This window comes from Heterodontus francisci, chromosome 32 (genome assembly GCF_036365525.1).
Source record: "Heterodontus francisci isolate sHetFra1 chromosome 32, sHetFra1.hap1, whole genome shotgun sequence".
In the NCBI taxonomy this organism is placed as follows: domain Eukaryota; kingdom Metazoa; phylum Chordata; class Chondrichthyes; order Heterodontiformes; family Heterodontidae; genus Heterodontus; species Heterodontus francisci.
The window spans coordinates 37,402,659-37,430,482 of record NC_090402.1 but is presented as its reverse complement, the minus strand read 5'-3'; the positions used below and the strand labels follow the sequence as shown (position 1 = coordinate 37,430,482).

Genomic DNA, 27,824 nt, shown 5'->3' with positions numbered 1-27,824 from the left:
CTTCTAGCCAGGAAATCCAGACATTTTCCACCACAAATTATTTAAATAAACAGCCACTTCATAATTGGATGGCAGATCACAACTTTTTATTGGGTGAAGACTTAGCTCTAATTTCACATGGAAGAAGGGAAACTGAGCAGGGAATATTTCCTGGACCATATCCATGGTAGGACAGAAAAACTGCTTTGCCAGATATCTAGGAAAAGGTTTTCCTGTTGAGTAGAGTTAGTAGGAAATTTGGACCATCTTCTAACAGTGTGGTATCTTGTGATTGAATGTCAGAGATACTTAAAAAAACATTTTGCCTCAGCATTTTACAGAGGAAAATAGAAGTGGGGCTGTGGAATGTTTAAAAAGAAAGACTTGCATTTATACAGTACCTATCAGAATCTTCAGGATATCCCAAAACACTTTATAGGCCATTAAATACTTTTGAAGTGTAGTCACTGTTGTAATGTGGGAAAAACAAGTTTGTGCATAGGAAGGTATGCCCAAACACAGTGATTTTTTAAAAATTATTCTTTCATGGGATGTGAGCATCGCTGACAAGGCCAGCTTTTGTTGTGCATCCCTAATTGCACTTGAGATAGTGGTAGTGAGCCACCTTCTTGAACCGCTGCAGTTCATCTAGTGTAGGTGCACCCACAGTGCTGTTAGGAACGGAGTTCCAGGTTTTTGACCCAACAACAGTGAAGGAACAGTGATATAGGTCCAATTCAGGATGGTGTGTGACTTGGAAAGGAACTTGCAGATGGTGGTGTTCCCATGCATCCGCTGCCCTTGTCCTTCTAGGTGGTAGAGGTCGCAGGTTTGGAAGGTGCTGTAGAAGGAGGTTTACTGAGGTGCTGCAGTGCCTCTTGTAGATAGTACACACTGCTGCCACAGTGCACCGGTGGTGGAGGGAGTGAATGCTTAAGGTGGTGGATGGGGTGCCGATCAAGGGGGATGCTTTGTCTTGGATGATGTTGTGCTTCTTGAGTGTTGTTGGAGCTGCCCTCATCCAGGCAAGCAGAGAATATTCCGTCACTCTCCTGACTTGTGCCTTGTATAGGGTGGACAGGCTTTGGGGAGACAGGAAGTGAATTACTCACTGCAAAATTCCTAGCCTCTGAACTGCCCTTATAGCCACAATATTTATATGGCTAGTCCAGCTCAGTTTCTGGTCAATGGTAACCCCTGAGATGCTGATGGGGGATTCTGTGATGGTAATGCCATTGAACATTAAGGGGAGATGGTCATTGCCTGGCACATGTGTGGCACGAATGTTACTTACCATTTATCAGCCCAAGTCTGAATGTTGTCCAGGTCTTGCTGCATGTGCACACAGACTGCTTCAGTATCTGAGGAGTAACGAATGGTACTGAACATTGTGCAATCATCAGCAAACATCCCCATCTCTGATCTTATGATGGAGGGATGGTAATTGATGAAGCAGCTGAAGATGGTTGGGCCCAGGACACTACCCTGAGGATCTCCTGAAGCGATGTCCTGAGGCTTGGATGTTTGGCCTCCAGCAACCACAACCATCTTCCGTTATACTAGGTATGATGGCAACCAGTGGAGAATTTCCCCCCGATTCCCTTTGACTTCAATTTTGCTAGGGCTCCTTGATGCCACACTCAATCAAATGCTGCCTTGATATCAAGGGCAGTCACTCTCATCTCACCTCTTGAATTCAGCTCATTTGTCCATGTTTGGACTAAGGCTGGAATGCGGTCTGGAGCCGAGTGGCTCTGGTGGAACCCAAACTGAGCGTCAGTGAGCAGGTTATTGCTGTGTAAGTGCCAATTGATTGCTGATGAATGTTTTTGTGAATGGAAAGCGGTTTTCAGTCGCATTCCACAGGACTCAGTGTTGGGTCCATTGCTGTTTGTGGTATATATTAATGATTTGAACTTAAATGTGGGAGGCATGATTGGGAAATTTGCTGATGACACAAAAATTGGCCGTGTAGTTAACAGTAAAGAAGATAGCTGTAGCCTTCAGAATGATCTCAATGGTTTGGCTGAGTGGGCGGAAAAGTTGCAAATGGAATTCAATCTGGAGAAGTGTGAGGTAATGCATTTGGGGAGGGCAAACAAAGCAAGGGAATACACAATAAACGGGAGGATATTGAGAGTGGTAGAAGAAGTGAGAGACCTTGGAGGGCATATCCACAGGTCCCTGAAGGTGGCAGAACAGGTAAAGTGGTGAAGAAGGCATATGGAATGCTTTCCTTTATTGGCCGAGGTATAGAATACAAAAGCAGGGATGTAATGCTGGTTCTGTATAAAATACTGGTTAGACCACAGCTGGAGTATTGCATACAGTTCTGGTCACCACCTTACAGGAAGGACATAATTACTCTGGAGAGAGTACAGAGGAGATTTACAAGAATGCTGCCAGGACTTGAAAATGCAGCTATGTGAAAAGATTGGATAGGTTAGGGTTGTTTTCCTTAGAACAGAGGAGGCTAAGGGGTGACTTAATTAAGGTGTATAAAATTATGAGGGGCCTAGTTATAGGAGACAGGAAGGACCTGTTTCCCCTAGTGGAGAGATCAATTACCAGGGGGAACAGATTTAATGTGATTGGTAGAAGGATTAGAGGGGACATGAGGAAAACCTTTTTCAGCCAGAGGGTGGTGGGTGTCTGGAATTTGCTGCCCGGATCGGTGGTGGAGGCAGAAACCCTCAAGTCATTTAAAAGGTAACCTGGATCTGCACTTGAAGTGCTGTAACCTGCAAGGCTATTGACTAGGTGCTGGAAGTTGGGATTAGAATGGGCAGCTAGTTTTATCAGCCGGTGCAAACGCGATGGCCTGAATGGCCTCTTTCTGTGCCGTAGCCTTTCTGTGGTTTGATAGCACTGTCGACAACACCCTCCATCACGTTGCTAATGAATGAGGGTAGACTGATGGGATAGTAATTGGCCAGATAATGACCAAATAATCTCTTAGTGATGTGGGTTGAAGGATAAATATTAGCCAGGACACTTGGTGTGATATGGGGTGTGAGACGGGATCTCCCTGTTCTTATTCAAAATAGTGCCCTGGGATCAATGTTGATTAGATGGAATTTATGATCATCTGAGAGGGCAGACAGGGCCTTGGTTTAATGTAATAAAAACAAGAAATGCTGGAAATACTCAGCAGGTCTGGCAGCATCTATGGAAAGAGAAGCAGAATTAATGTTTCAGGTCAGTGACCCTTCTTCAGAACTGGCAAATATTAGAAATGTGAAAGGTTATAAGCAAGTAAAGTGGGGGTGGGGCAAGAGATAACAAAAGAGAAGGTGTAGATAAGACAAGGTCACAGAATAGCTGACCAGAAGGTCATGGAGCAAAGGCAAACAATATCTTAATGGTGTGTTGAAACACAAAGCATTAGTACAGATAGGGTGTTAACTGACTGAAAATTGAACAGCCGCAAGTACAAACATGAAAAAAAAATGGGTAAACAAATTGAACAAGCTAAGATGAAATAAAATAAAACAAACACAAAAAAATCTATAAAACAGAAAACAGAAAAAATAACTAAAAATAAAAGTAAAATGTGGGGGCCCGTCATGCTCTGAAATTATTGAACTCAAAGTTCAGTCCGGCAGGCTGTAATGTGCCTAATCGGTAAATGAGATGCTGTTCTTCGAGCTTGCGTTGATGTTCACTGGAACAATGCAGCAATCCCAGCTTGGGGTCATGCTTTCGGACTGAGCGGAGGTGTTCCGCAAGGCGGTCACCCAGTCTGCGTTTGGTCTCCCCGATGTAGAGGAGACCACATTGTGAGCAGCGAATACAGTATACTACATTGAAAGAAGTACAAGTAAATCGCTGCTTCACCTGAAAGGAGTGTTTGGGGCCTGGGATAGTGAGGAGAGAGGAGGTAAATGGGCAGGTATTACACCTCCTGCGATTGCAGGGGAAAGTGCCATGGGAAGGGGACAAGGTGGTGGGGGTAATGGAGAAGTGGACCAGGGTGTCGCGGAGGGAACGATCCCTTCGAAATGCTGACAGTGGAAGGGAGGGGGAGATGCGTTTGGTAGTGGCATCACGTTGGAGGTGGCGGAAATGGTGAAGGATGATCCTTTGGCTATGGAGGCTGATGGGGTGGAAAGTGAGGACATGGGGAATCCTGTCACGGTTCTGGGAGGGAGGGGAAGGGGTGAGGGTAGAGGTGCGGGAAATGGGCCAGACACGGTTGAGGGCCCTGTCAACCACAGTGGGGGGGAGTCCTCGGTTGAGGAAAAAGGAAGACATATCAGAAGTGCTGTCATGGAAGGTAGCATCATCAGAGCAGATGCGTCTTGTTTTTATTTCAGATTTCCAGCATCCGCAGTATTTTGCTTTTACGTTGGTTTAATGTCTCTTCTGAAAGACTGCACCTCTGATAGTGCAGCATTCCCCTCAGTAGTGCATTGGAGTGTCGATTTTGGATTTTGTACTCAAGTCTCTGGAACTGGACTTGAACCACAAATATCTGACTCAGAGGTGAAAGTGCTACCACAGAGCTATTGCTAGTTGAGGAAGAAATGGAAGAGCGACTATCATAATAAACTTTTTTTTAAAGAAGCTGCATTTAAACAAGTTAATGGGATTGAAAGTAGAAAAGCTACCAAGTCCAATTAATGCATACCCCAAAATACTGAGAGGGGTTAGAGGTAACATAAGGGTGACGTTATTTTCCGAAGGTCTTTGGAAATGGAAATTGTGCCAAAAGAGTGAAGTTAAATATTAAACCTGTGTTCAAGGAAAAGGAAAGGGATCAGCTCAGAAATTGTAAGCCTGATATTTTTACCTTGGTTGTGAGGAAATGTCCAGACTATGTTGGACAGAACTAAATTTCTGTTAATGAGCTAATTCAGGACCATCAGCATTGTTTTGTAAATGAAAGGATATGCTTGACTGATTTACAGAGTGCACAGATAAAGGGAAAGCAATGAATGTTGTATTTGTGAATTTCTAGAGTGCGTTTGATGAAGTGTCGCATAAAGGACTTATTAAAATTAGAGTAGAAATTATTAAAGGGAATGTAGCTGCATAGATAGAGGGTTGGCTGGGGCACAATTGCTAATGGTTGAGAGAAATTAATGTTTTTCATATTGTGACATGTGGGTGTGCTATGCCTGAGAGATTGTGCTGGGTGACGTTATTTTCCATTTATATAATGATTTGAATATCAGCACACAATAAATGACATTGAGTTTTGCTGTTGGCACCAAATTATGGGCTTGCCAACTTATGAGAGAATGCAGAAATATTCAGGATGATATCAGTAGGTTCGCAGAGTGGGCATTTACTTATCAGATGCAGAGAATGATCAGTACATTTCAGTGAAAACAGGTCTGTGCCAAATAATAAGATCTTTAACCAAGTTTAGTGATTTCGATCATTAAAGCTTGTAGTGAGGTATAATTGGCAATAAAAAAGGCAAGTGAGGCTCTGAGTTTCATACCTTGGATACAAAAGCTATGAACATAGAAATATACAGGCTTGCAGAAAAGCTCTTTCAGTTCAAAGGGCAAATGTTATAATTCAGAGTTCACTACCTGCTTCCTTCAATGATGCTATTGCCAAATTCCTACGTAACTCCAAGACTCAAGGAGATCAAGGTAACAGATGTGTCTTGTTGATAACCTGATGCAAAAGGAATAATAAGGATAAAACTCATGGGGGAAGTCTCCAATTAGGCTAAATCGGATGGATGGTTGCATTGGTGATCTTTTCCAAAATTTGTGGTATGAAGGCTTTGCTGCAATAAATGTATGAAAAATATTTCAGTCTGATATCCAACATATCCAGAGAATTGATTTGAGCTGTTTCCCCATGACAATTAATGTAATCTTTGGGATGCATGAAGATTTGGCATTTGCTGTTTTCTTCACATGACAGACAATGGCTGATGAAGAGTGCTGCAACACTTTATTGCTATTGTGATCTGCAAAGTGCTGGATAACTTGAATAACAGTGGAAACAGAGAATATGCCTTAACAAAATTGAGTTATATGAACAAATTGTGATGAATTAGAAATATCCAAGCTGTTGTTCAAAGCCTTTACAATCCTTGACCCATGCAGTATTGTTAAATTAGCATGAAGGTGTGATCACAACTGCTGTTAGTTTTTGTCCTTCACTTAGGTGCCTTGTTTAACTATGCATGTGACCTGAAATGAATCCAAGCATCTACTCATGACAGTCATTGACCCAAGATAGGAATGGGAAAATGACTTCAACCTTTGAAGAGGAGTTTATTTTTTATTGTAACAACTCTCTTGCAATGTATACAGTGCCAAACCCTCCAATGATGATCTTCAAGTTCATGAGTTATTTCAGGGAACAGCTTGCTTTAGCAGTGACCTAAAAGGTCAAACTCTATTTTTCTTATCATACCGAGTACCAATATTGAAATATTGTTGGCCAAGATATAGCATTTTATGGGTCAGAAAGAAAGGCATGACTGCAAGAAAAAAACTGAAAGGGTGCATTAAGATTTATTGCGAGAAGTTTGATTTATGAAGAATGTCTGGTTTTAAATGAGATGTTGATAAGTAAGTTCATTGAAGCTATTTATAGTACTGAAACTTTTTAAATTGACTGTGTTGATATTGATGTTTTTTAAAGGGAAAAAATATTGAACAGTAAACGCTGGAAAGTGGAATTATATTACAAGTGGCTATTCGACTATGATAATAAGTTGCAAACAAGAGGACTTGGGTTATAATTAGTCAGCTTAAACAGAGACCAGAGCTGAGAAAAATTTCTGAACCAAGCTGCGAAGAAATCTACACTGGTAAAATTTGTTTCCTAGATAGGGAGCAAGCAATCTCTCCCATTAGGGACACACCATACTTGACTGAGGCTATAGCGTTTTCACACAGACAGGTGGAGTTAAGGCAAAGGGACTTGTGTACAGGAGTACTTTTGCAATTTAACCAACACACTGTGCCACTAAACAATACAATGTAATTCAATACAAAGCTTCCTGTCACTCCTGCAGTTACAAGCATCCTGTCTTTTCGGGCATTGGCTTTCAGGATTATCTGGAATTGAGCAGGAGCAATCCCAGCTCCCAATGAGAGAGACACTCCTCAGAATCCCATGAGTGAGTCAGGCCACTAGTGTCAGGAATATTACTGTGGACTTGCCTGGTTGGGATAATAGATGATCAATTTGCTTCAGGAGATTGACTTGTTTCAGAACTTCCAACATCAGTAATCTCACCGTGGAGTTGTAATATTGCTTGTTCCTTTGGTATGAGAACTGTTGTAAGATTCACAGGACTCGACGTAATATGCAAAGAAAATGTTGGTTTTTATTATACTTTAAACTAAAATATAGCTACTACAGGAGCACACCAATACACATCTCACTCTGTCGGGCTACACCCACAACTCCCTGGTCATGTGTGATGTGACATCACTTCCTCTGGTGATCTTCACTGATAGCCTCTTAAGGTGGTTCCACATCCCACAACATCTCCCTTTTCTCCAAAGATAAAAACATATATACAATATACAATGATGTTGTGGTTCTGACTAATTATATGTGATTAAAACAAAATGTTGTTGACAAGTAAGTAAGTTTAACACTCTCTAAAATGTAGAGAAGGTTTGCTTATTTGTCCCGATCTTGTTATCGTAAACCTCTTCCCAGAACTAAACTCGTCTTTATGACTCCTCTGAGACTCTGGTCACTCGGAACTCTGGTTAGCATGTTTTCCTCTGTGTTCATAGCCTCTGCACGTTCATTTTCAGACTTTGTCTTTGAATGTGTCCACAATGCCACGGGTTTGTCACACATGGAGTTGTCATACAGCTCTCTGAGTTGACTTTGATGCTATCTGAGAATTGCAACATTGGCTGTCTGGACCTCATATGATCTGGGCTAGTCGCATGTCCTAGCAACCCCTGCAGGATAACAAGTTCCCAATGCATGATTGAGGACTCTGACCTTCTGTCCTACTCGCAATCGAGCTAATTCTGGTCCTGCTTGCCTGTCATAATATGCCTTCATCTTCCCTTGTTTGGAAAACTTAGAAAAATGATGGTTGGCAACATCACCAGTCACCGACAATCCCTCTGGCTTCTGGGTACTTGCTGCAACTAACTTAAGCCCAAGGAGAGTCTCCTGGTCATATCGCCTCTTCGTGTCAAGACTCCCAGCCTTTGTGTCATCCTTTACATGGACCAAGCCGATACACACAACCCGGATATTCTGTACCATCTTCGGTGTGCTACTGACTTATGTACTGTGACAATTTGTAGACCTTAGCGTACTGGAAGTCCTGCGACACCTGGTCCAGTTATGTCTACAATATAAAATATTTGTGGTAGCCATTCAGATCTCTCATAGCTGCACTGCAAGGTTATCATTCCAATGCCCTGAATTGGAGAACCATTGCAGTCAGTCAATCTAGCTGTAGTGGGTCATACCATTGATTTCCATTTCATAAGTACATACCCTTCAGTATACAATGGGCAGATTATTTGCATTTGCTCCAGTGTCAATTTTCACTCTTAGCTTATGCTTGCCACTCTTCCATGGACGTATAATCCCGATCATGGCGTGTGCGTCAGATTGCATGATAACAGTGACATGCTGATCCAAATCAACTATGTGAAATACTTGCTCGCTGTCCGCACGAGTGTATTCTTCATCTGTGTCCTCCTGACAATCTGTCTCTCTGCTGACCTGATGTGCCTGCTTGGGCTTTTGATGTGTGTTGGCATATCTTCTTTTTCGTTTGCCATCCTATCTTGCAAACATTCTCTCTGGCAATCTCCTGGCAAATTGCCAGCTGCACTCAGCGTTTCAACACTTCCTGGGGTCCTGTCTGCAGTCCTATCTCGCTGCACTGTTGTGGGGTCTCTTGCCCACCGCACTCCTGGTAAGCAACCTGCTGTTCCTTGTTCTGTCTTGGTGTGTTCTTCAGAGAAAACAAAGCAAATATTTGGTGGTCTTCGAAAATATAAATCCCAAACATTGCCACCTTGTAATATTGCTTGTTCCTTTGTTATGCGAACTATTGTAAGATTCACAGGACTCCAAGTAATATCCAAAGAAAAAGTGGATTTAAACGAGAAACATTAGACTAAAACATATTTTATACATCTTCTTCTTTGGCCTCCTTGTCTCGAGAGACAATGGGTAAGCGCCTGGAGGTGGTCAGTGGTTTGTGAAGCAACGCCTGGAGTGGCTATAAAGGCCAATTCTAGAGTGACAGACTCTTCCACAGGTGCTACAGATAAAATTGGTTGACAGGGCTGTTACACAGTTGGCTCTCCCCTTGCGCTTCTGTCTTTTTTCCTGCCAACTGCTAAGTCTCTTCAACTCGCCACACTTTAGCCCCGCCTTTATGGTTGTCCACCAGCTCTGGTGATCATTGGCAACTGACTCTCACAACTTGTGATCAATATCACAGGACTTCATGTCGCGTTTGCAGACATCTTTAAAGCAGAGACATGGACGGCCGGTGGGTCTGATATCAGTGATGAGCTCACTGTGTATGTGTCCTTGGGGACCCTGCCATCTTCCATGCGGCTCACATGGCCAAGCCATCTCCAGTGCCGCTGGCTCAGTAGGGTGTATATGCTGGGGATGTTGGCCGCCTCGAGGACTTCTGTGTTGGAGATACGGTCCTGCCACCCGATGCCAAGGATTCTCCGGAGGCAGCGAAGATGGAATGAATTGAGACGTCGCTGTTGGCTGACATACGTTGTCCAGGCCTCACTGCAATAGAGCAAGGTACTGAGGACACAGGCTTGATACACTCGGACTTTTGTGTTCTGTGTCAGTGCACCATTTTCCCACACTCTCTTGGCCAGTCTGGACATAGCAGTGGAAGCCTTTCCCATGCACTTGTTGATTTCTGCATCGAGAGACAGGTTACTGGTGATAGTTCCGCCTAGGTAGGTGAACTCTTGAACCACTTCCAGAGCGTGGTCGCCGACATCGATGGATGGAGCATTTCTGACATCCTGTCCCATGATGTTCGTTTTCTTGAGGCTGATGGTTCGGCCAAATTCGTTGCAGGCAGCCACAATCCTGTCGATGAGTCTCTGCAGACACTCTTCAGTGTGAGATGTTAATGCAGCATCGTCAGCAAAGAGGAGTTCCCTGATGAGGACTTTCCATACTTTGGTCTTCGCTCTTAGACGGGCAAGGTTGAACAACCTGCCAACTGATCTTGTGTGGAGGAAAATTCCTTCTTCTGAAGACTTGAACGCATGTGAGAGCAGCAGGGAGAACAAGATCCCAAACAGTGTAGGTGCGAGAACACAGTCCTGTTTCACGCCACTCAGGATTGGAAAGGATTCTGATGAGGCGCCGCTAAGCTGAATTGTGCCTTTCATATTGTCATGGATTGAGGTGATGATACTTAGTAGCTTTGGTGGACATCCGATCTATTCTAGTAGTCTGAAGAGACCACGTCTGCTGACGACGTCAAAGGCTTTGGTGAGATCAATGAAAGCAACATCTGTTGTTTACGGCATTCACAGGATTCCAAGTAATATCCAAAGAAAAAGTGGGTTTAAACTAGAAACTTTAAATTAGAACATATTTTATTGATATACACAGACATACTTACATACCTGATCATGTGTGATGCTACATGACTTCTTCTGGGCCTCTTAAGGTGGTTCTTTTAAGGCAGTCCCATGTCCCACATCCCACAACAGGAGTCATCTTTACCCCAGAGATATACTCCTAACCATTCTTCCCTGCCCACCATCCATTCCCCCCCCCCACCCTCAGAAGGTGGGTGGTCATTAGACAATTCACAATCAAAGTTCTGAGCGCTCAATCTCCAAAAGAGTGACTTGTAAGCAGTTTATCTCACCATAAACCATGTGATTGCATCGTCACCATACTCCCAGTCACTCTGTCTACACTCTATTTGGAGCACCATCTGTAACATTGTGATTATATCAAGTGACTAACAGCAAAAGCAGTTGAGGCTGTGTATACTTCAGTTCTTCAAAATGGGTTTGGAGATAGATATGGACTGAAATAGGGATCAAAGGGTATGGGGCGAAAGCAGGAACAGGCTACTGAGTTGGATGATCAGCCATGATCATAATGAATGGCGGAGCAGGCTGGAAGGACCGAATGGCCTCCTCCTGCTCCTATTGTCTATGTTTCTATGTTTCTAAATGATCAAATACGTTGCAGGACAATGGTTGCACTACTACTAGAGTTAGCGTGTGAAGAGGAGGGTGGGTACTGGAGTCTAAAAATGCTATTATTTTAACAGACGAGGATTTTGATTCACTACTATATATGGATCAAGGAGTAGATATCAACACTACCCTTCATGATTGCATAGAGCCGATGATAGAATGGAACAGCTAGGTTCTGTGGAATTCATAGGTTTTGATAGGTTGAATGGCCTTTTCTCATTTCATGCTTCTTATTCTCTTGCATGTTACGTTCATAATTCTACTTGTAGTCCCAAGTAGATGGAGTGAGGTGATATCAGCTGATTCATTATGAAAGGGAAGCTGAATCTGACAAGGAGCCGGTTGGAGCCACTCTCTGGAAATCTTCTTTTCAGCTGAAGACCTGTATTGTTAAAGGCCTGAAAGCGGAGTTCCAGTTCGGGCTCAGGTCAGTCTAAAGAGAAAGGAAGCTATCTGGAGAATTAGAGTCTTATGATTGTATACTCCAAACCAGCAAAGGAAAGTGAAGCATTGGTTGGTTTATAGTTCCATACCAATTTTGGGGCGCAGTCAGAATTGTTCAGTGTTTCAGGAGAAAATAAGAAGAGGGGAACAAAGTAGAGTCATGTAGTCATGTACGGCAAAGAACAAGGCCATTCGGCCCATCTAGTCCAGGCCAGCTCTAAATGGAGCTATCCACTCAGTCTCACTTCCCCACTCGATCCCCGTAGTCCTGAAAGTCTATTTCCTTCAAATGGCTGTTCGATTTCTTTTTGGAGTTGTTGATTGTCTCTGCTTCCACCACCCTTATGGACAATGAGTTCCAGGTCATTGCCACCTGTTGCTTAAAAAAGTTATTCCTCATATTGCCCCTGCATCAATCTGTGTCCCCTAGTCCTTGTACCACCAGTTAATGGAAGCAGATTTTCTGTGTTTAACTGATCTAAGCCTCTCAGAATCTTGTACACTTCTATTAAATCTTCCCTCACTCTCCTTTGTTCTGAGGAGAACCCCAGCTTTTCCAACCTAACCTTGTAACTAAATCCCCCATCCCTGGAACCATTCTGGTAAATCTTCTCTGTACTCTCTCAAGGACCCTCACATTCTTCCTGAAGTGTGGTGACCAGAACTGGATGCAGTACTCCAGTTGGGGCCTCGTCACAGCTCTATAAAGGTTCAGCATAACTTCCCTGCTTTTGTATTCATTGCCTCTATTTATGAAGCCCAAGATCCCATGCTCTACTAACCACTCTCTCAATATGGCTTGTCACTTTTAAAGATCGATGCACATGCACCCCAAGGTCCCTCTGCTCCTGAACGCTCTTTAGAACTGTGCCATTAAGTATCTATTGTGTCTCCCTATTCCTACTGCCAAAATGCATCACCTTACACTTGTCAGTAGTAAATTCCATCTGCCACCTCTCTGCCCATTCTACTCGCCTGTCTATGTCCTGTTGCAAGCAGTTCACATCATTGCACTGCTTGCCACACCTCCATTGGTAAATTTTGAGTTTCTACTCTGTATTCCCATATCCAAGTCATTTGTATATAGCAAAAAAAAAGCACTGACCGTTGGGAACACCAGTGTATACCATCCTCCAGTCTGAAAAACAACTATTTACTGTGACTCGTTTTCTGTCCTTAAGCCACTTTTTTTATCCAATTGGATACTGACCCTCCTATTCCATGAGTCTCAGTTTTGTTATGTAGCCTTTTATGTGGCATTTTATCAAATACGTTCTTAAAATCCATATGAACAACATCCACCACATTCCCTTCATCAACCTTCTCTGTTACTTCATCAAAACATTCAACGATATTAAGCAAGATGCAAGTAAAGCTGTTATTTTCCTTTTTTTTTGAAGAATTGTTTAGTTTTATCTCAGAATAACTATAATAAACCAGTTGCAAAATAGGTCTTCTGTATCAGTTATGTTCATTTTAATGCCAATAATTTGGGGATAATTGAAGAGGAAAATAAATAGCATCCTCGTTTGAGTAATAAAGTGTGCATTCAAGTATTTCAAATTATTGAAGTAATTGTTGGAAAAAATGACTCGCTAAAGAGATTTATTGAAGTTATTGTTTGATGTATTTGATGAAATTTCTCTATTTCAGACTTAATTTGGAATAGAATTATATGATCATTGTTGCCGACCTGATATGTCAGCTGAGAGAATTGTTTTAAGTTTTCTGCTCTGCTTTTTAATGAGGGCTATGAAATATACACTCTGAAGATGATTTGTCCATCTACATCTGTTGCTGGGTTTTAATAGTCCTCAGTGGTTTGGGCATTCTCTTTTTGGGACTTTTATCATGAAGGATTTACTTCTATATTGGGAAGAAACTCCTATGTTAGAGCCACAGCCAGATTGATAAAACAACAGGGGTTAGTGAAGGGACTGAAAGAGGCAGGCCACGTCAACATTTACTTAGACCAGAATGTTCTTCATTTGGGCAAGATGTCATCCGTAGTGGAGTTAAATCTGTAATACTGCATATGAAACACATGAGAATTAATTTGGAAACTTATGATCAAGAAAATATACCGGAAGTCATCTGCTCACTGAAGCCTTCTGTTCTGTTTTAAATGTAGTAGTTTTCAAAATTCTATTTACTTCTCATCAATCATTTATTTCAGCTGAGTTAATGCACTCAAAAAGAAATGAACAGATCCCTAATCTAATAAGGATAAGTGAGGTACAGGCATGTTGGTGGAAAAGTGGCCTGGATGAACTTCAACTCTTGTGTGATATTTCTTGTTCTCAGTTAGAGATGTGCAAGCCTCTGCTATAGGGTCCAAGACAGTGAGTTACAGAGCTATAAATGCTTCCAGCAGACGGATCCTAGTTCCCTGATTCATTTAGTAATAACCTGGCTGAAAGTTAGTGCATGAGAAGTTTTTTATGTTGCCTGATGCCACATAAATTAGATGCATGGAGGTCAGTTTATTTAAGATCTCAAACAGGTTTATTAAACAGTTAAACTATTATACAGTGCACAACTATCTATTTACAGGACTTGCCTCTTGGTGTTACAGTTACAGAGTGAGACTGGCACGTAGTCACATGACCATGTCCTGGTACTTAACTCATTAGCATACTAAGATCTTAAATGGACATCACTCTTAAAGGCAATCACACAACAGTTAGAGGATTAGATTAGGAAAAGGCTGTCTTAATAAGGATCCAACTGAAATTGTGACTGAAACCAAGCAATGCTTTTCTTCCCTCCCTTTTAGTTTAATATAGGTTCTCCGTGCATTGGCAACATGACTGTTATTGGGAATTTCTTGTTTAAGGATTCTTGGGTCCAAACTCATGCTATAGCTTGGTGCTTGCAAGCACTATCTTCAATATTTAAATGTGATAATAGCTCATTGATCCTGAGATCTTTATGAATATCTGGCAAAAAAACTTAAAGCTAGGTCTCTTCAGACTGCTAGCAAAGATTGGATGTCCACCAAAGCTACTAAGTATCATCACCTCATTCCATGACAATATGAAAGGCACAATTCAGCATAGCGGCGCCTCATCAGACCCCTTTCCTATCCTGAGTGGCGTGAAACAGGACTGTGTTCTCGCACCTACACTGTTTGGGATCTTCTTCTCCCTGCTGCTCTCACATGCGTTCAAGTCTTCAGAAGAAGGAATTTTCCTCCACACAAGATCAGGTGGAAGGTTGTTCAGCCTTGCCCGTCTTAAGAGCGAAGACCAAAGTACGAAAAGTCCTCATCAGGGAACTCCTCTTTGCTGACGATGCTGCATTAACATCCCACACAGAAGAGGGTCTGCAGAGACTCATTGACAGGATTGTGGTTGCCTGCAACGAATTTGGCCTAACCATCAGCCTCAAGAAAACGAACATCATGGGACAGGACGTCAGAAATGCTCCATCCATCAATATCCATCAACCACGCTCTGGAAGTGGTTCAAGAGTTCACCTACCTAGACTCAACTATCACCAGTAACCTGTCTCTAGATGCAGAAATCAACAAGCGCATGGGAAAGGCATCCGCTATTATGTCCAGACTGGCCAAGAAAGTGTGGGAAAATGGCACACTGACGCGGAACACAAAAGTCCAAGTGTATCAAGCCTGTGTCCTCAGTACCTTGCTCTACGGCAGTGAGGCCTGGACAACGTATGTCAGCCAAGAGCGACGTCTCAATTCATTCCATCTTCGCTGCCTCCGGAGAATCCTTGGCATCAGGTGGCAGGACCGTATCTCCAACGCAGAAGTCCTTGAGGCAGCCAACATCCCCAGCATATACACCCTACTGAGCCAGCGGCGCTTGAGATGGCTTGGCCATGTGAGCCACATGGAAGGTGACAGGATCCCCAAGGACACATTGTACAGCGAGCTCGTCACTGGTATCAGACTGTCCATGTCTCTGCTTTAAAGACGTCTGCAAATGCAACAAGTCCTGTGACATTGACCACAAGTCATAGGAGTCAGTTGCCAGTGATCGCCAGAGCTGGTGGACAGCCATAAAGGCGGGGCCAAAGAGTGGCAAGTCGAAGAGACTTCGCTGTTGGCAGGAAAAAAGACAGAAGCATAAGGAGGGAGCCAACTGTGTAACAGCCCCGACAACCAATTTTATCTGCAGAGCCTGTGGAAGAGTCTGTCACTCTAGAATTGGCCTTTGTCGCCACTCCAGGCGTTGCTTCACAAACCACTGACTGCCTCCAGGCGCTTACCCATTGTCTCTCGAGACAAGGAGGCCAAAGAAGAAGGTATCTGTGATTCATTATTCACTTCTGCCCTGTTTTGTGACAGATTCATTTTGTGACATGGAATCAGTTCAATTCTTAATATTATAGTCAGCCTGTGACGCCAGTCAGTCCTTAAGAGGAGAGATTACTTTTTTTTTACTTCCTCAATTTGATCCTTCATAATCTTGTCATTCTGTGCTGAGTTATTCTTGTTTAAGTCTGTCCTTCTCAGCGTTCATTTTATTCCAATTTTTCCCCATCTCCCCTACATTAATCCACACATGCAGGGAAATATGTCTTATTATTTTCAGGTCATAAAATCGATAGGTAACAACTTGTAAAAAAATCATGTTTAAAGTTAAGATACTGGTCAGAAATGGTGCAAGTTAATCCCTGTTGTAGTTAGGTTAACTAATTCTATTCCCTTCTTGTGTTCAGTTCCTTACTTCCGTTTAGGTCCTCTTCGTTGCTCCCATGACATATTTCATTCCCTTATAAACAGGCTGGTCTGGTCACCTGTTGCCAATATGATGTTGTAGCCAACTCTTTGGCAACAAATGGGAGTAAGCCTTGGTTGACTTGCCCTCTATTTTGCACTCCTTTAATCTGGGCAAGTCTCAATTTTCCCCACTGTGGCTCCCTCAGATTGCCTTGGTAAGGTAAGAATTCACTGTAGGCATGATCCCAGGGCCTCATGATGTGTGGCAAAGTCAACTAAATCATTGGGCCATATCTCCCAAGTCTAATAATTGGATACAGGCATTAGGTGGAAAAATGGTCTGGGTGAATCCTGACTCATGGCTGATATTTCTTGTTGGAGATGTGCAAGTCTCTGCTGTAGAGTCCAAGACTGCTAGTTACAGAGCTTTACATGTTATTGTACAGAATCAAAGATGAGTATCAAATTTGTGGGCCTTCAAGTTAGTTGAATTGAATACTTGATTCGATCAAGTGATCAAATTAACCCAAGAGTGCCTGTATTGACGCACAAAGTGGGAGATGGTTTGATCCATTCATTGACTGCTGGTCAGCCTTCTGCTTGCAGAAGATGGGGAATTATGATTAGGTTATTTTGTGTTTCCTAGTATCTGGCAGAAATCAAAGATGTGTGTGGTATAGTGGGTAGGGAGTATTTGATTCTAAATTCTTTATACTCACTTCAGACATTAGGATACTCATTGAGTAATTTTGGCCATTGGAGATTTTCAGCCATTTAGGAAAAAGTAAGCAAAGGGTTAAATAAATAAGAGGGGGATTGAGTGTCAAGTGTTAGTGTTAGCATGCAAGAGAAACCAGTATTATCTGTCAGTGGATGTAGAAGATCCTGTGGCACTTTTCAATGAAGAGCAGGAGGGTTCTCCCAGTCTCCTGGTCAACATTTATCCCTCAACCAACACTACTAAAACAGATTGTATGGTTATTTATCTCATTGCTATTTATGCAACCTTTCTGTATCCAAATTGGTTGCTGTGTTTCCCTATATTACAACATGAACGACACTCAAAGTACTTAATTGGCTGTGATATGTTTTGGACTGTCCTGAGGTTGCAAAAGGTACTATACAAATGCAAGTTCTTTCTTCTAACAACATTTAAAAAAAATCATTTATGGGATGTGGGCGTCACTGACTAGGACAGCATTATTGCCCATCCCTAATTGCCCTTGAGAAGGTGGTGGTGAGCTGCCTTCTTGAACTGCTGCAGTCCATGTGGGGTAGGTGCATCCACAGTGCTGTTAGGAAGGGAGTTCCAGGATTTTGACCCCGCAATAGTAAAGGAATGGTGATATAGTTTCAAGTCAGGATGGTGTGTGTCTTGGAGGGAAGCTTGCAGGTGGTGGTGTTCCCATGCAACTGCTGCCCTTGTCCTTCTAGTTGGTAGAGGTCATGGGTTTGGAAGGTGCTGTCTGAGGAGCCCTGGTGCATTGCTGCAGTGCATCTTGTAGATGATACACACTGCTGCCACTGTACGTCTTTGGTGGAGGGAGTGAATGTTTGTGGATGAGGTGCCAATCAAGCGGGCTGCTTTGTCCTGGATGATGTCGAGCTTCTTGAGTGTTGTTGGAGCTGCACCCATCCAGGCAAGTGGAGAGTATTCCATCACACTCCTGACTTGTGCCTTGTAGATGGTGGACAGGGTTTGGGAGTCAGGAGGTGAGATAGTCGCCACAGGATTCCTAGTCTCTGACTTGCTCTTGTAGCCACGATTTTGATATGGCTACTTCAGTTCAGTTTCTGGTCAATGGTAACCCCCATGATGTTGTTAGTGGGGATTCAGCGATGGTAATGCCATTGAATGTCAAGGGAAGATGGTTAGATTCTCTCTTGTCGGAGCTCGTCATTGCCTGGTACTTGTGTGGCGCGAATTTTTTTATTTATTTATTTATTTATTTTATAAAAAATGTTACTTGCCACTTCTCAGCCCAAGCCTGGATATTGTCCAGATATTGCTGCATTTCTACACAGACTGCTTCAGTATCTGAGGCGTTGCGAATGGTGCTGAACATTGGTCAATCATCAGCGAACATCCCCACTTCTGACCTTATGATTGAAGGAAGGTCATTGACGAAGCAGCTGAAGATGGTTGGGCCTCGGACACTACCCTGCGGAACTCCTGTTGTGATGTCCTGGAGCTGAGATAATTGACCTCCTAACAACCACAACCATCTTCCTTTGCGCTCGGTCTGATTCCAACCTCTTTAAATTTTGCCAATATTCAGTAGAGTCTGGGATGGTTGGAGGGGACACATGTATGTCCAGTATCAGGATGCAAATTTATAGATTGTCTCTTAACATGAGCAAGGGTCACTGTTTCAAGTAGGTACAAGCAGTTAGAATGAGAATGGAGGAGTAATTTTTTTTAAGAGGTTGTAAATGAGGCAAAGAGCTGCATAATGTTATTTCAATATAAAGTTGTTTACAGTCACAAATAATTTATTCTTTTGCATTCAGTGGGAAATTGTGAAATGAAAAAATGATTTAATTACAAGAATACTATAAAGGAGGGGAGGAGTACTTATCCGAGTCCATGTACTCCAAAGATGCTGTGATATTAACTAGGATTAGTAGACACACAAAAATGTTTCCTCTCTCCTTATATCGTTGTGCATGTTCCAATGCTGTGACAAGCAGATGATTTCATAGTGCCAATGGAGGAGTCCTGCAAATAGATACCTTTAAAACTGAAATTTTTGAAAAACTGAAATGATAGATGTACTTAATGTTTAATCACTTTCAGTTGACAATAACCCTGAGCGATGCCTTCTCCTTCAATGTTCTTTGCTTAATCTTCTACTGTATAACACAGGCCATATGGTGCATACACCAATGAAGAAAGTTAAAGCTCAGAATGAGATGTGATTTGTTAACTTTTGGTTAGACGCTTAAAAATCCCATGGTATTGTAATGATATATTATGCAGCTGTCTGAGGAACGATCAGCAATGGCTACAGCATTGATGATTTTTGGTACAGATCATCCTTGAATATTAAGGTTCAGTGACTTCCTGAGGGGTGAAAATGCATTGACTGAATCTGTAATGCCATCGGAGATTCAGCATGAGTGAATCTCTCCAATCGTGCGTCTGTTGTCTGAGCTCAAGTAGTGAGAAGGTATAATACCTTGTAGTCAATCGAGTGAAGCAATAAATCCGTCGACAAAGAGATGGTTAGTTGGTAGCTCATGCATGTTGCATTTTGCTCAGTAGTCAGAACTTGGTGAACATATCTGCCGTTCATGATGTGGTCTATTCATAGCACAGTGTACTCTGGAGTTTCCAAAATGAATTTTAACAAGCACTTGATTGCTTTTAGCCCAAGAAGACCAGTTGAAAGTATATTATGATGTCACTTTGGCATTGTGGTGTATACAAATAAAAATATGATTTACATTTCTGTGTTTAATGTTTGTTTTGATGGGACTCCACTTTGAAGCAACTGAGTAGGTTTTTTGTTTAAATGTTAAATAGTTCCTGCAACTGAAAATGCAAAATTTGATTTTGAAATCAGAGTGGTGCTATATTTACTGTTTTTGTCAGTTAACTACATTTATTTATATCATTTCTGTATTAGATTATTTAGAATTCAATTCTTCTTGAGTCTCTTTTTCTTTTTCACTCTCTTTTTGGCACTGTGATTGAAGGGTGGGATTCAGATCCTATCATTGGACACTCAGTATGATTAGGTTCTCAAAAGTTGACTTACCCTTCATAGACCAGCTTTGGATGACTCAGTAGGGTAGGGAGGCAAGTTTGAAATGGTTATTTGAATTAATAATCCAATTATCATAATTATTAGTGCAACCTTAAAAGAGAATTATTAGCATCAGTAATAAAACCTTTCACCTCACTGAAGTGCTTCTCATGAGCCCACTAACATCTAGGTGAAGCTCCTTTTATTTTTTGTTTAAGTTTTTCAAAATATAAAAAAGAACTTGCATTTATATTGTGCCTTTCATGATCTCAGAGTATTTCAAAGTTCTTTACAACCAATCAAGTACTTTTAAAGTGCAGTCAGACAGTCGCACTCCAGATTGACTTGGAGCCATGTGACAGTTTCATAATCACAGTGGTTGACTGTAACTCCTCAAATGAATTTGTCACCCATTAGTTTTTTTTTAGTCTACTACACATCTCAATTATTTATCACCTCAAATCACATGATCAGACCAGAGATTGATTTATAACACTTATGTACTCATTTTTAATTATAATTTGTTCATCTCACTGTGAGGTTGTCATATTTTCCACTTCTTACTCATTGTCAAAGTTTAGTCACTTCAGTTTGTCTGGGATAGAGACTATATAAAGTTTTTAAGATCCTGCTAAACTGTCCCAACAATGTGACCTAACCAAAATCTTAGAAAACTAGCCCTAATTACATCGGATTAGCATTTCCAGTTTCCTCAAAGTAGCGTCAGAGACTTGACTGCAATATCGCAGAATTTGCTCCTTAAATTAGACACTTTCTCATTATCTGTTGTCTGTCGAAGAAAACAAATTGCCCTGCTTACATTAATACTTTAAATGAATAATTTTCTATGGTACACTGCAACGAGAAGCATTCTGTTGATAAATGTAAACCAGGTTATTCTGATTATTACTACCAGGCACTTTTAAAGTACATTGGGGTCTGGGATTAACAATTTCTTTTGCAATGGGACAGAACTTGGTAATAAGGAATGAAAGCATACTTGCCAACCTATCAAGGTAACCTAATAGTTTTTACTCACATCAGCCACCTACTGCATTAGCCTGATTAACGTGCTAGCGTAATTTTCAGACCTGCTGCAGTATGATTATATCTTGCTCCGGAGCACGAGATTAAGCACAATGCTTTTATCTCAGGGAGGAAGGTGTACTGACAAGACTGATTGTGCCTTTAAACAAAACTGCACTGGATATAATTTTGGTTTCTACTGTGACTGTCTCACTTTTATTATCAAAGGAGAAAGCGCTGCAATGAAGAAAGCACAGAGACTCTGCCTATTTCTCATGCAAATCTTGGCCAGTTTAATTTTTTTTCTTTTGAGAAACAGAAAAGTTATTTGATGTGGGAACAAAATTATACCTTGAACTCATATGGAACTGGTTCCAGCAACTATGGTTGTTAGCCTTGTTTCATATGAAGTGTGCTTCTGCTGGACTAAGCAGGCTGGTACCTCAGCTCAATCCAGGTCCCCATTCTCTTTTACCTTTCTCTTTGCTTGTTTATTTAGTTTCACAGGCTGCAGGAAGTTGTCTCTGCTTTTTGAGTGAATGGTGTGCTCAAAACACTGCTTGTTCTAGGTTAGTGGGAAGAAGGAAAGATTTGTTCTCTTTTGTTAAGGGGGCATTTTTCACCCCTTGCTTTTTGATCTGGGGAGACCCAATGCAACATGACAGTAGACATTTCCGACAGAATCTACCCAGGAAGACAATTGTTCAAAGTTGCATGGCCTACACTTTTTAATTTCACAATCTCTAGCAGTTATGATGATGGATATCCTGGAAAATATGGTCTACACAGTAAATACAAGAACATTTATCAGCTATAACTTATATACCCAAATTTTCCTTTCTGTTCATACCACAGTTTGCATAAGTACCTTGAGAGTTAGATGCAAGTATTTTTTTCTGACATGTATTGACATGCAAATTGAACAATAATTCCATTTTTTCCTTGTGACATCTATTCTCAGTTGTGACAAGTTCTTTGTGAAACACAAAAAATGATTTTGTACAGCTGATGTCATCATGTTACCCTTTTTAGCAATATAACCTTCTTTATTGACTGATTATTCACCCACTTAATATATATCCACATCTTCAATATCTTTAGTCCCAAAAGGATGAACAGTGAAGCAATCACCCTGCTACCAAGTGTTTGCCAGATCTAATCTAGACCAACCATGAGGAAGTGTTAACTCCCTCAACCCTGGAACTGTTCTAGTAAATCCCTTCTGCATTCTTTCCAAAACTTTCATGTCCTTCCTACAGTGTGGTGCACAGAATTGGACATAATCTTCCAGCTGGGGCTGAACTAGTGTCTAACAAAACTACCTGACTTTTGTACTCTATGGCTGGAATTTTACGCTGCCCCAGCGGGTCAGATGATGTCGTGGGGGCGGCGTAAAATTGAGCGTCAGGTTCCGGGAGGCCTACCAGCCCTGCTTCCACCTCGAGACAAGTTTACGGCGGAGGGTGGGAAACAGCCCGCCCACACGTAGCCAATCAAGGCCCTTAAGTGGCCACTTAACGGCCACTTAAGGGCCCTTGCCCACCTCCATGGGTATTTTACCCATGGCAAGCGGGGATGTGAAAGGCCGTCCAGTGATAGCTGCCGGCCTTTCTGCGCCCGTCGGGGGTGGAGGGGGTGCATGGCAGTTGGGCACAGGGTGCCCGATTGAGGGCCGCTCCCGCCTCCCAACCCACCCCTGGAACCCAAGACGCCCCCTTCCCCCCAAACAACCACTCCAGCCTCACCAGGGAAGGACCTATCCCACTGGTGAGGCATGCCCCTACTTACCTTCCCTCATTGATCCATGGCGTCAGCTGGGCTGCAGTCCCAGCAGTGGCCACCGCTCCCGGTGGCGCTACTGGGACTAAGAGCTGCAGGCCCGCTGATTGGCCGGCAGCTCAATGAGGTGGGACCTCCTCCCTCAAGTGGTTGGAAGTCCCACCTCGGGACAATTAAAGCCCGGGGACCCGTTAAAGACAGGCGGATGCCCGGGCTAGGTGGAAGCTGGTTCACCACCGACTTTCATGTCGGAGTCCAGCTCCTGTCCAGCCACCGTAAAATTCCAGCCAGTGACTCTATTTATAAAGCCCAGGATCTCATATGTTTCATTAAATGTTTTGTTAACCTGTACTGCCACCTTCAGAGGTCTATGCACAATCATCCCCATGTCTCTCTCTTCTTGCACTACCATTAAAAGTGTACCATTTGGCATGTATTCTCTCCATTCTTCCTACCGAAATGTATCCTGTCACACTCTTCAGCGCTGAATTTCATCTGCCACATGTTCACCCATTCCACCAATCTGTCTATGTCTTCTTGAAGTCAATTACTTTCTTCGTCTTTTTTGACAACATTTCCAAGTTTCATGCTATCTGCAGGTTTTGAAATTGTGCCCTGTACCCCTAGGTCCAAGTCATTAATGTATATCAAAAACACCAGTAGTTCTAGTACTGAACCTTGGGGAATTCCACCGTATGCCTCCCTCCTGTTTTCTGACTCTTGGCTAATTTTGAATCCATGCTGCTACAGCCTTTTGAAAGTCCATATATACAATATCAACTGCACTGCCCTCATGCACCCTCTGTGTACTTCATCGAAAACTCAACCAAGTTAGTCAAACACAATTTTCCCTTAACAAATCATTGAATGCTCTTCTTCATTAGTCCATGCTTGTCCAAGTGGCTGCTGATTTTCTCCGGGATTATTGATTCTAAAAGCTTCCCATTTGCAATCGTCTAGTCCTTTGGTACCATGCCTGTATCTAAGGAGAATTGGAAGATTTGGGAGTCAGAATACGTAAAGACAATGTGTAATGTTCAAGCAATTGAGAAACATCACATCATGCTGGGTGTTCAGTCTGTTTCTGAGGACTGTTTTTGCACTGGAAAAAGTGCTATCTTACATGCCAGAGCATCCTGACTTATACAGGTCAGATTAGAAGCAAAAAATCCTTTGTGCAAAATGTGGAGAAATTTATCTTAAGTATCATTCTCAACCATCTCTCTTTCCACCATCTCTCTTTTTTTCCTTAAAAAAAATGTACATGGCCAATGGAAGAATTAACTTCTGCTTGTTTTCCTTTCCGCTACCTCCAACTCACCCTTGAAAGCAAAAATTTACAAATGTCTGGAATGTGAGCATCTGCTGCTGAGGGGATGGGGGCAGGCGGTGAGCTGGATAAACTTAGACCTTTTCAATGATGCATCCATATGGATGAGCATCAGATAAGTAATCAGTGATTGATACCCCTCCATTCTACCAGAACCATTGACATTTTTCTGTTGGGAAAATTGGGACTTGAACCTGTGCCTGCAGATTGTAAGTTCAGCATCATAATACTAAAGCCATCCCTCATGTGGCATTTTTGTCAAGTGCATCTCTCCTTGTCTACTAGCATTAGTTTTAAGACACTATAAACTAGTTCACTGATCTCCAACTGGATACCCAACAGTTCAGAAACCAGTTATTTTGTTTTTTTCCCTACATATCAGTCTTGTTTATTTCTTAAGTCACGAGGCTTTTAATTTATGAAAATATTAGTTAAATATAATTTTGGCATTACAAAGTGTGCTTATCAGTTTGACTGTCAAGTAATAGAATTTGCAGATGTAACATTTTCACATTTTAATGATAAAATTGACACATTGTAGCCGCTGATGTGACTCAAGATACAGTGCAGTCATTGATGCAGAAGTTCAAGGAGAGTTTTCGAACAAACACGCCAATTGAGATCTCGCACCTCCAGCAGGCATCACGCAGCACATCCACAGGACGAAAGAAGGGAAGGAGGAATAAAAATAGAGGTAGGACACATAACTACCTTGTTAAGTATATTTCTAAATATCCAGTTAAGGGAAGAGGTGATGGTAGGTTGGTGGTGGAAGTGGTGGTACTGGTGGTGGTAGAATGCATGCACTGACAAATAAACCGTCCAGGTCGCTAATTCTTTTCTATTATTATAGATTCTAGAGATTCTCCTGAATAAAAGTCCCTTTTCCTCCACCCTATCCCCATCTTTCTCCAGCACATCTATGCTACATACTCTCAGCACAATATGAGCTACATTTTGTCTCTAACAAACTGTGAAATTAAACATAGCCGTGGTGTGGGGAGGGCAATATTTCAAGGCTTTGCAGCAGTGGTTTGGTGGCCCAGTCTTTCACGCTTCTTCTCTCATGCAGGAATCCTTACTCTGGGCAAGCAATGCATATCTGCAATAAATACAATGAATTTGATTTTTGAAAAGCAGAGCCTAATAAACTGACACTTCTCAGATTTGAAGCCACTGCTGCTTCTCGGAGCAATTTGCCAACTGACATGGATGCATAGAATATGGGCAGAAATATCTAAATTGCACATGCCCAGCTTGGCCTGCATGGATGAGAGAAAGGATGAACTAAACACGCAGGTAAGAGGACCACAACTACGTGGTTCAACAGTGCTGTTAAACAGGTTTGTGCAGCAGTTGAGCTATTGCATTGCAGGTTGGCCTTCATAAGAATAATGTTGGCAAATCTGACAGTCTTTGTGTGGACTCAATTATAAGGCATCCTTTGGCTGACTGCCATATAGGCAATGCAAAGGTTTATGGCATATGTTCTCAGGTGTAGGAATACATATCTAGCTCGGCATTCTTAACACAACTGAAGAAGGTGATTCAAGACAAATGTGCCAAAGTGATTGTGCTTTTACAAAATTGAGAATGAGAAAAAAAAGTAATTAAAGTTGCATATTATCTTCAAATCTGTTCAGGACATGTTGCTTATTTGTGCCAACCTATGGAATTTAATAGGGTTCATCTTGTACCATTTAGACAGTACTGTTTGAGCTTTGGGGAAGGCAACTTAATTGATGCCTAATTAAGCACAAGGCAAGATTAAGGAAGCTGGGAATGCTTACACTCGAAAAAAGATGGCTTAAGGCAGATATGTGGACTTTACAACATTCCAAGACACACATTAATTGAACATGAACAAATTATTTGTCACAGTCACAAGTTCTGTAACTAAGTAGCACATACTCGAGCTCAGAAGCGAGAGAGTAAATGTCACTTTAGCTTTAATTACTTTATACAGAAACTAGTGAAAGTGTGTAACAGGGAGACTGGAGGTGAATGACAATAGAAAATTCAAGATGGGCATGGCTAGCTTTTAGACACAAATGAGTTGATGGTGTAAATGGTCGAGGATATCATTTTTTGTACTTGAGGACCACCGAGATAAAATGTTGTCTTTGGTCCTCTATGTTCCAATATATGGTAAAAGTCTCTATTTAGAGTCAGTTTTAAAGTATAATTATATGTGAGGAGAGAGGCCATCATTGTCAAAATGTTTATTGCATATAGCTATGTAAAAATGTACTCTGATTGTCTTTGGGGTTTGATTAATGGTAAATGTTACACTTTTGCATTTTCAGTATGAAGTTTTGCCTGCCAGATTAGAAGTCAGGAAATCATGCATTTTTTCCCGGATTTTTCCCTTCACAAAAGTGAAAAGTTACCCCTATAATCCCAAAACACAAGTTTTGTGGACTGTCAAAAAGATGATGCAATGATAGAAATGCTGCACAACTAATCTCAGCTCAAATAGGATAGTTGGTTGGCTGCATTTTGATTATTCCTGCATGCTTTTATTTCTGATTGGAGATAGAATGATGCAAAAGATTCAGATGAAGACATTGTGAAGTAAATGCTATAGAAAGCTTGAACTGTACACCAGCTAAATAATCAATCTTGGATAAAACAACTTCAAATAGTGTTGCTAATGAAGCTTTCAAAAGCAAGGGGAAGGTAAATTGGAAATGCATTTATTCATGATTGATGGAAAGAATCGCCGTCAAATACAGATTACACAATTCTCAGAATTTACCAACTTGAGCAATGCTTATATAAGTCAGTAGGAAAGCTGGAATGAATTTCACTGCGTTCTTTGTTGATTTTTTTTGCTGCATGTGCTTTGAAGTCTAGTGTAAGCCCATTTCAGTGCTTAAACATAACAATGTGAACTAGACAGATATCGTGATTTAGTTACAATATAGGGTCTGTTTCTTCTTTGGAAAAATGAACAAAAGCTAGTCTCACTTCTAACTACAGTTGCCAGAGTGTTGAGGGGAGTTTAAGCATTAACATCATATCAGCACCCTGCCCACCCACCTCACCCCTGTCTGGACCACATGTAGGTGTGGAGAAATATGGATCCTTCCTTCATAACACCTAGGGACAACCTGCTGATTGGTTCTGGCATCCTATCCTTCAGTATTGAGAGAGAACTTTGAGACCTGGGATATTTCAGGACATTACAAAGGCCCTTACAGTGTCTGGATGATGGTATCAAAGAACTGTTGGGGACTCCTGATGCTAAATTTCAGCTGCACCAGAAGCATACCTTCTGTGACTTGAAACTCCCTAACTTACCATGCAAAATGCCCCTGAGTTGTACGGAAAAGATGGACCTAGAAACCTTCTTTCTATTCAACAAAACCAGCAAAATGTTCATGTCCATGTACATAATACAAATACAAAATATGAATGAAGCATAAATAACTTGGGGAAAGAGAGGTGCACTATCTGATGAGAATTTTGTATTCCATTTTTGTAGGAGCACACAAAAACTTAGACTGTAATAAATTTGGAGCAAGATGATCTGATTGAAACCTGTAAAATTCTTAAGAGGCTTGACAGGATAGATGTTGGGAGGATGTTTCCCCTGGCTGGGGAGTCTAGAATTAGAGGTCACAGTCTCAAAACAGTCATTTGGACTGAAATGA

At 41.8% G+C, this 27,824-nt stretch overlaps 1 protein-coding gene across 10 annotated transcripts in view; it reads left to right on the top strand.

Annotated features, from left to right (window-relative positions):
- LOC137347765 (astrotactin-2-like) overlaps nucleotides 1-27,824 on the top strand; it is a 1,864,757-nt gene that overhangs the window by 549,145 nt on the left and 1,287,788 nt on the right. For 7 of the 10 annotated variants that reach the window (XM_068012699.1, XM_068012693.1, XM_068012692.1 and 4 more), the window contains one exon: nucleotides 24,710-24,862. The exons of 2 other annotated variants lie outside the window; for them this stretch is intronic. In XM_068012699.1, coding sequence (XP_067868800.1) covers nucleotides 24,710-24,862 — 153 coding nt within the window. Of the gene's footprint in view, nucleotides 1-11,549; nucleotides 11,581-24,709; nucleotides 24,863-27,824 lie in introns of those variants that run through there. One more of the 10 variants, XM_068012702.1, reaches the window with a different exon arrangement.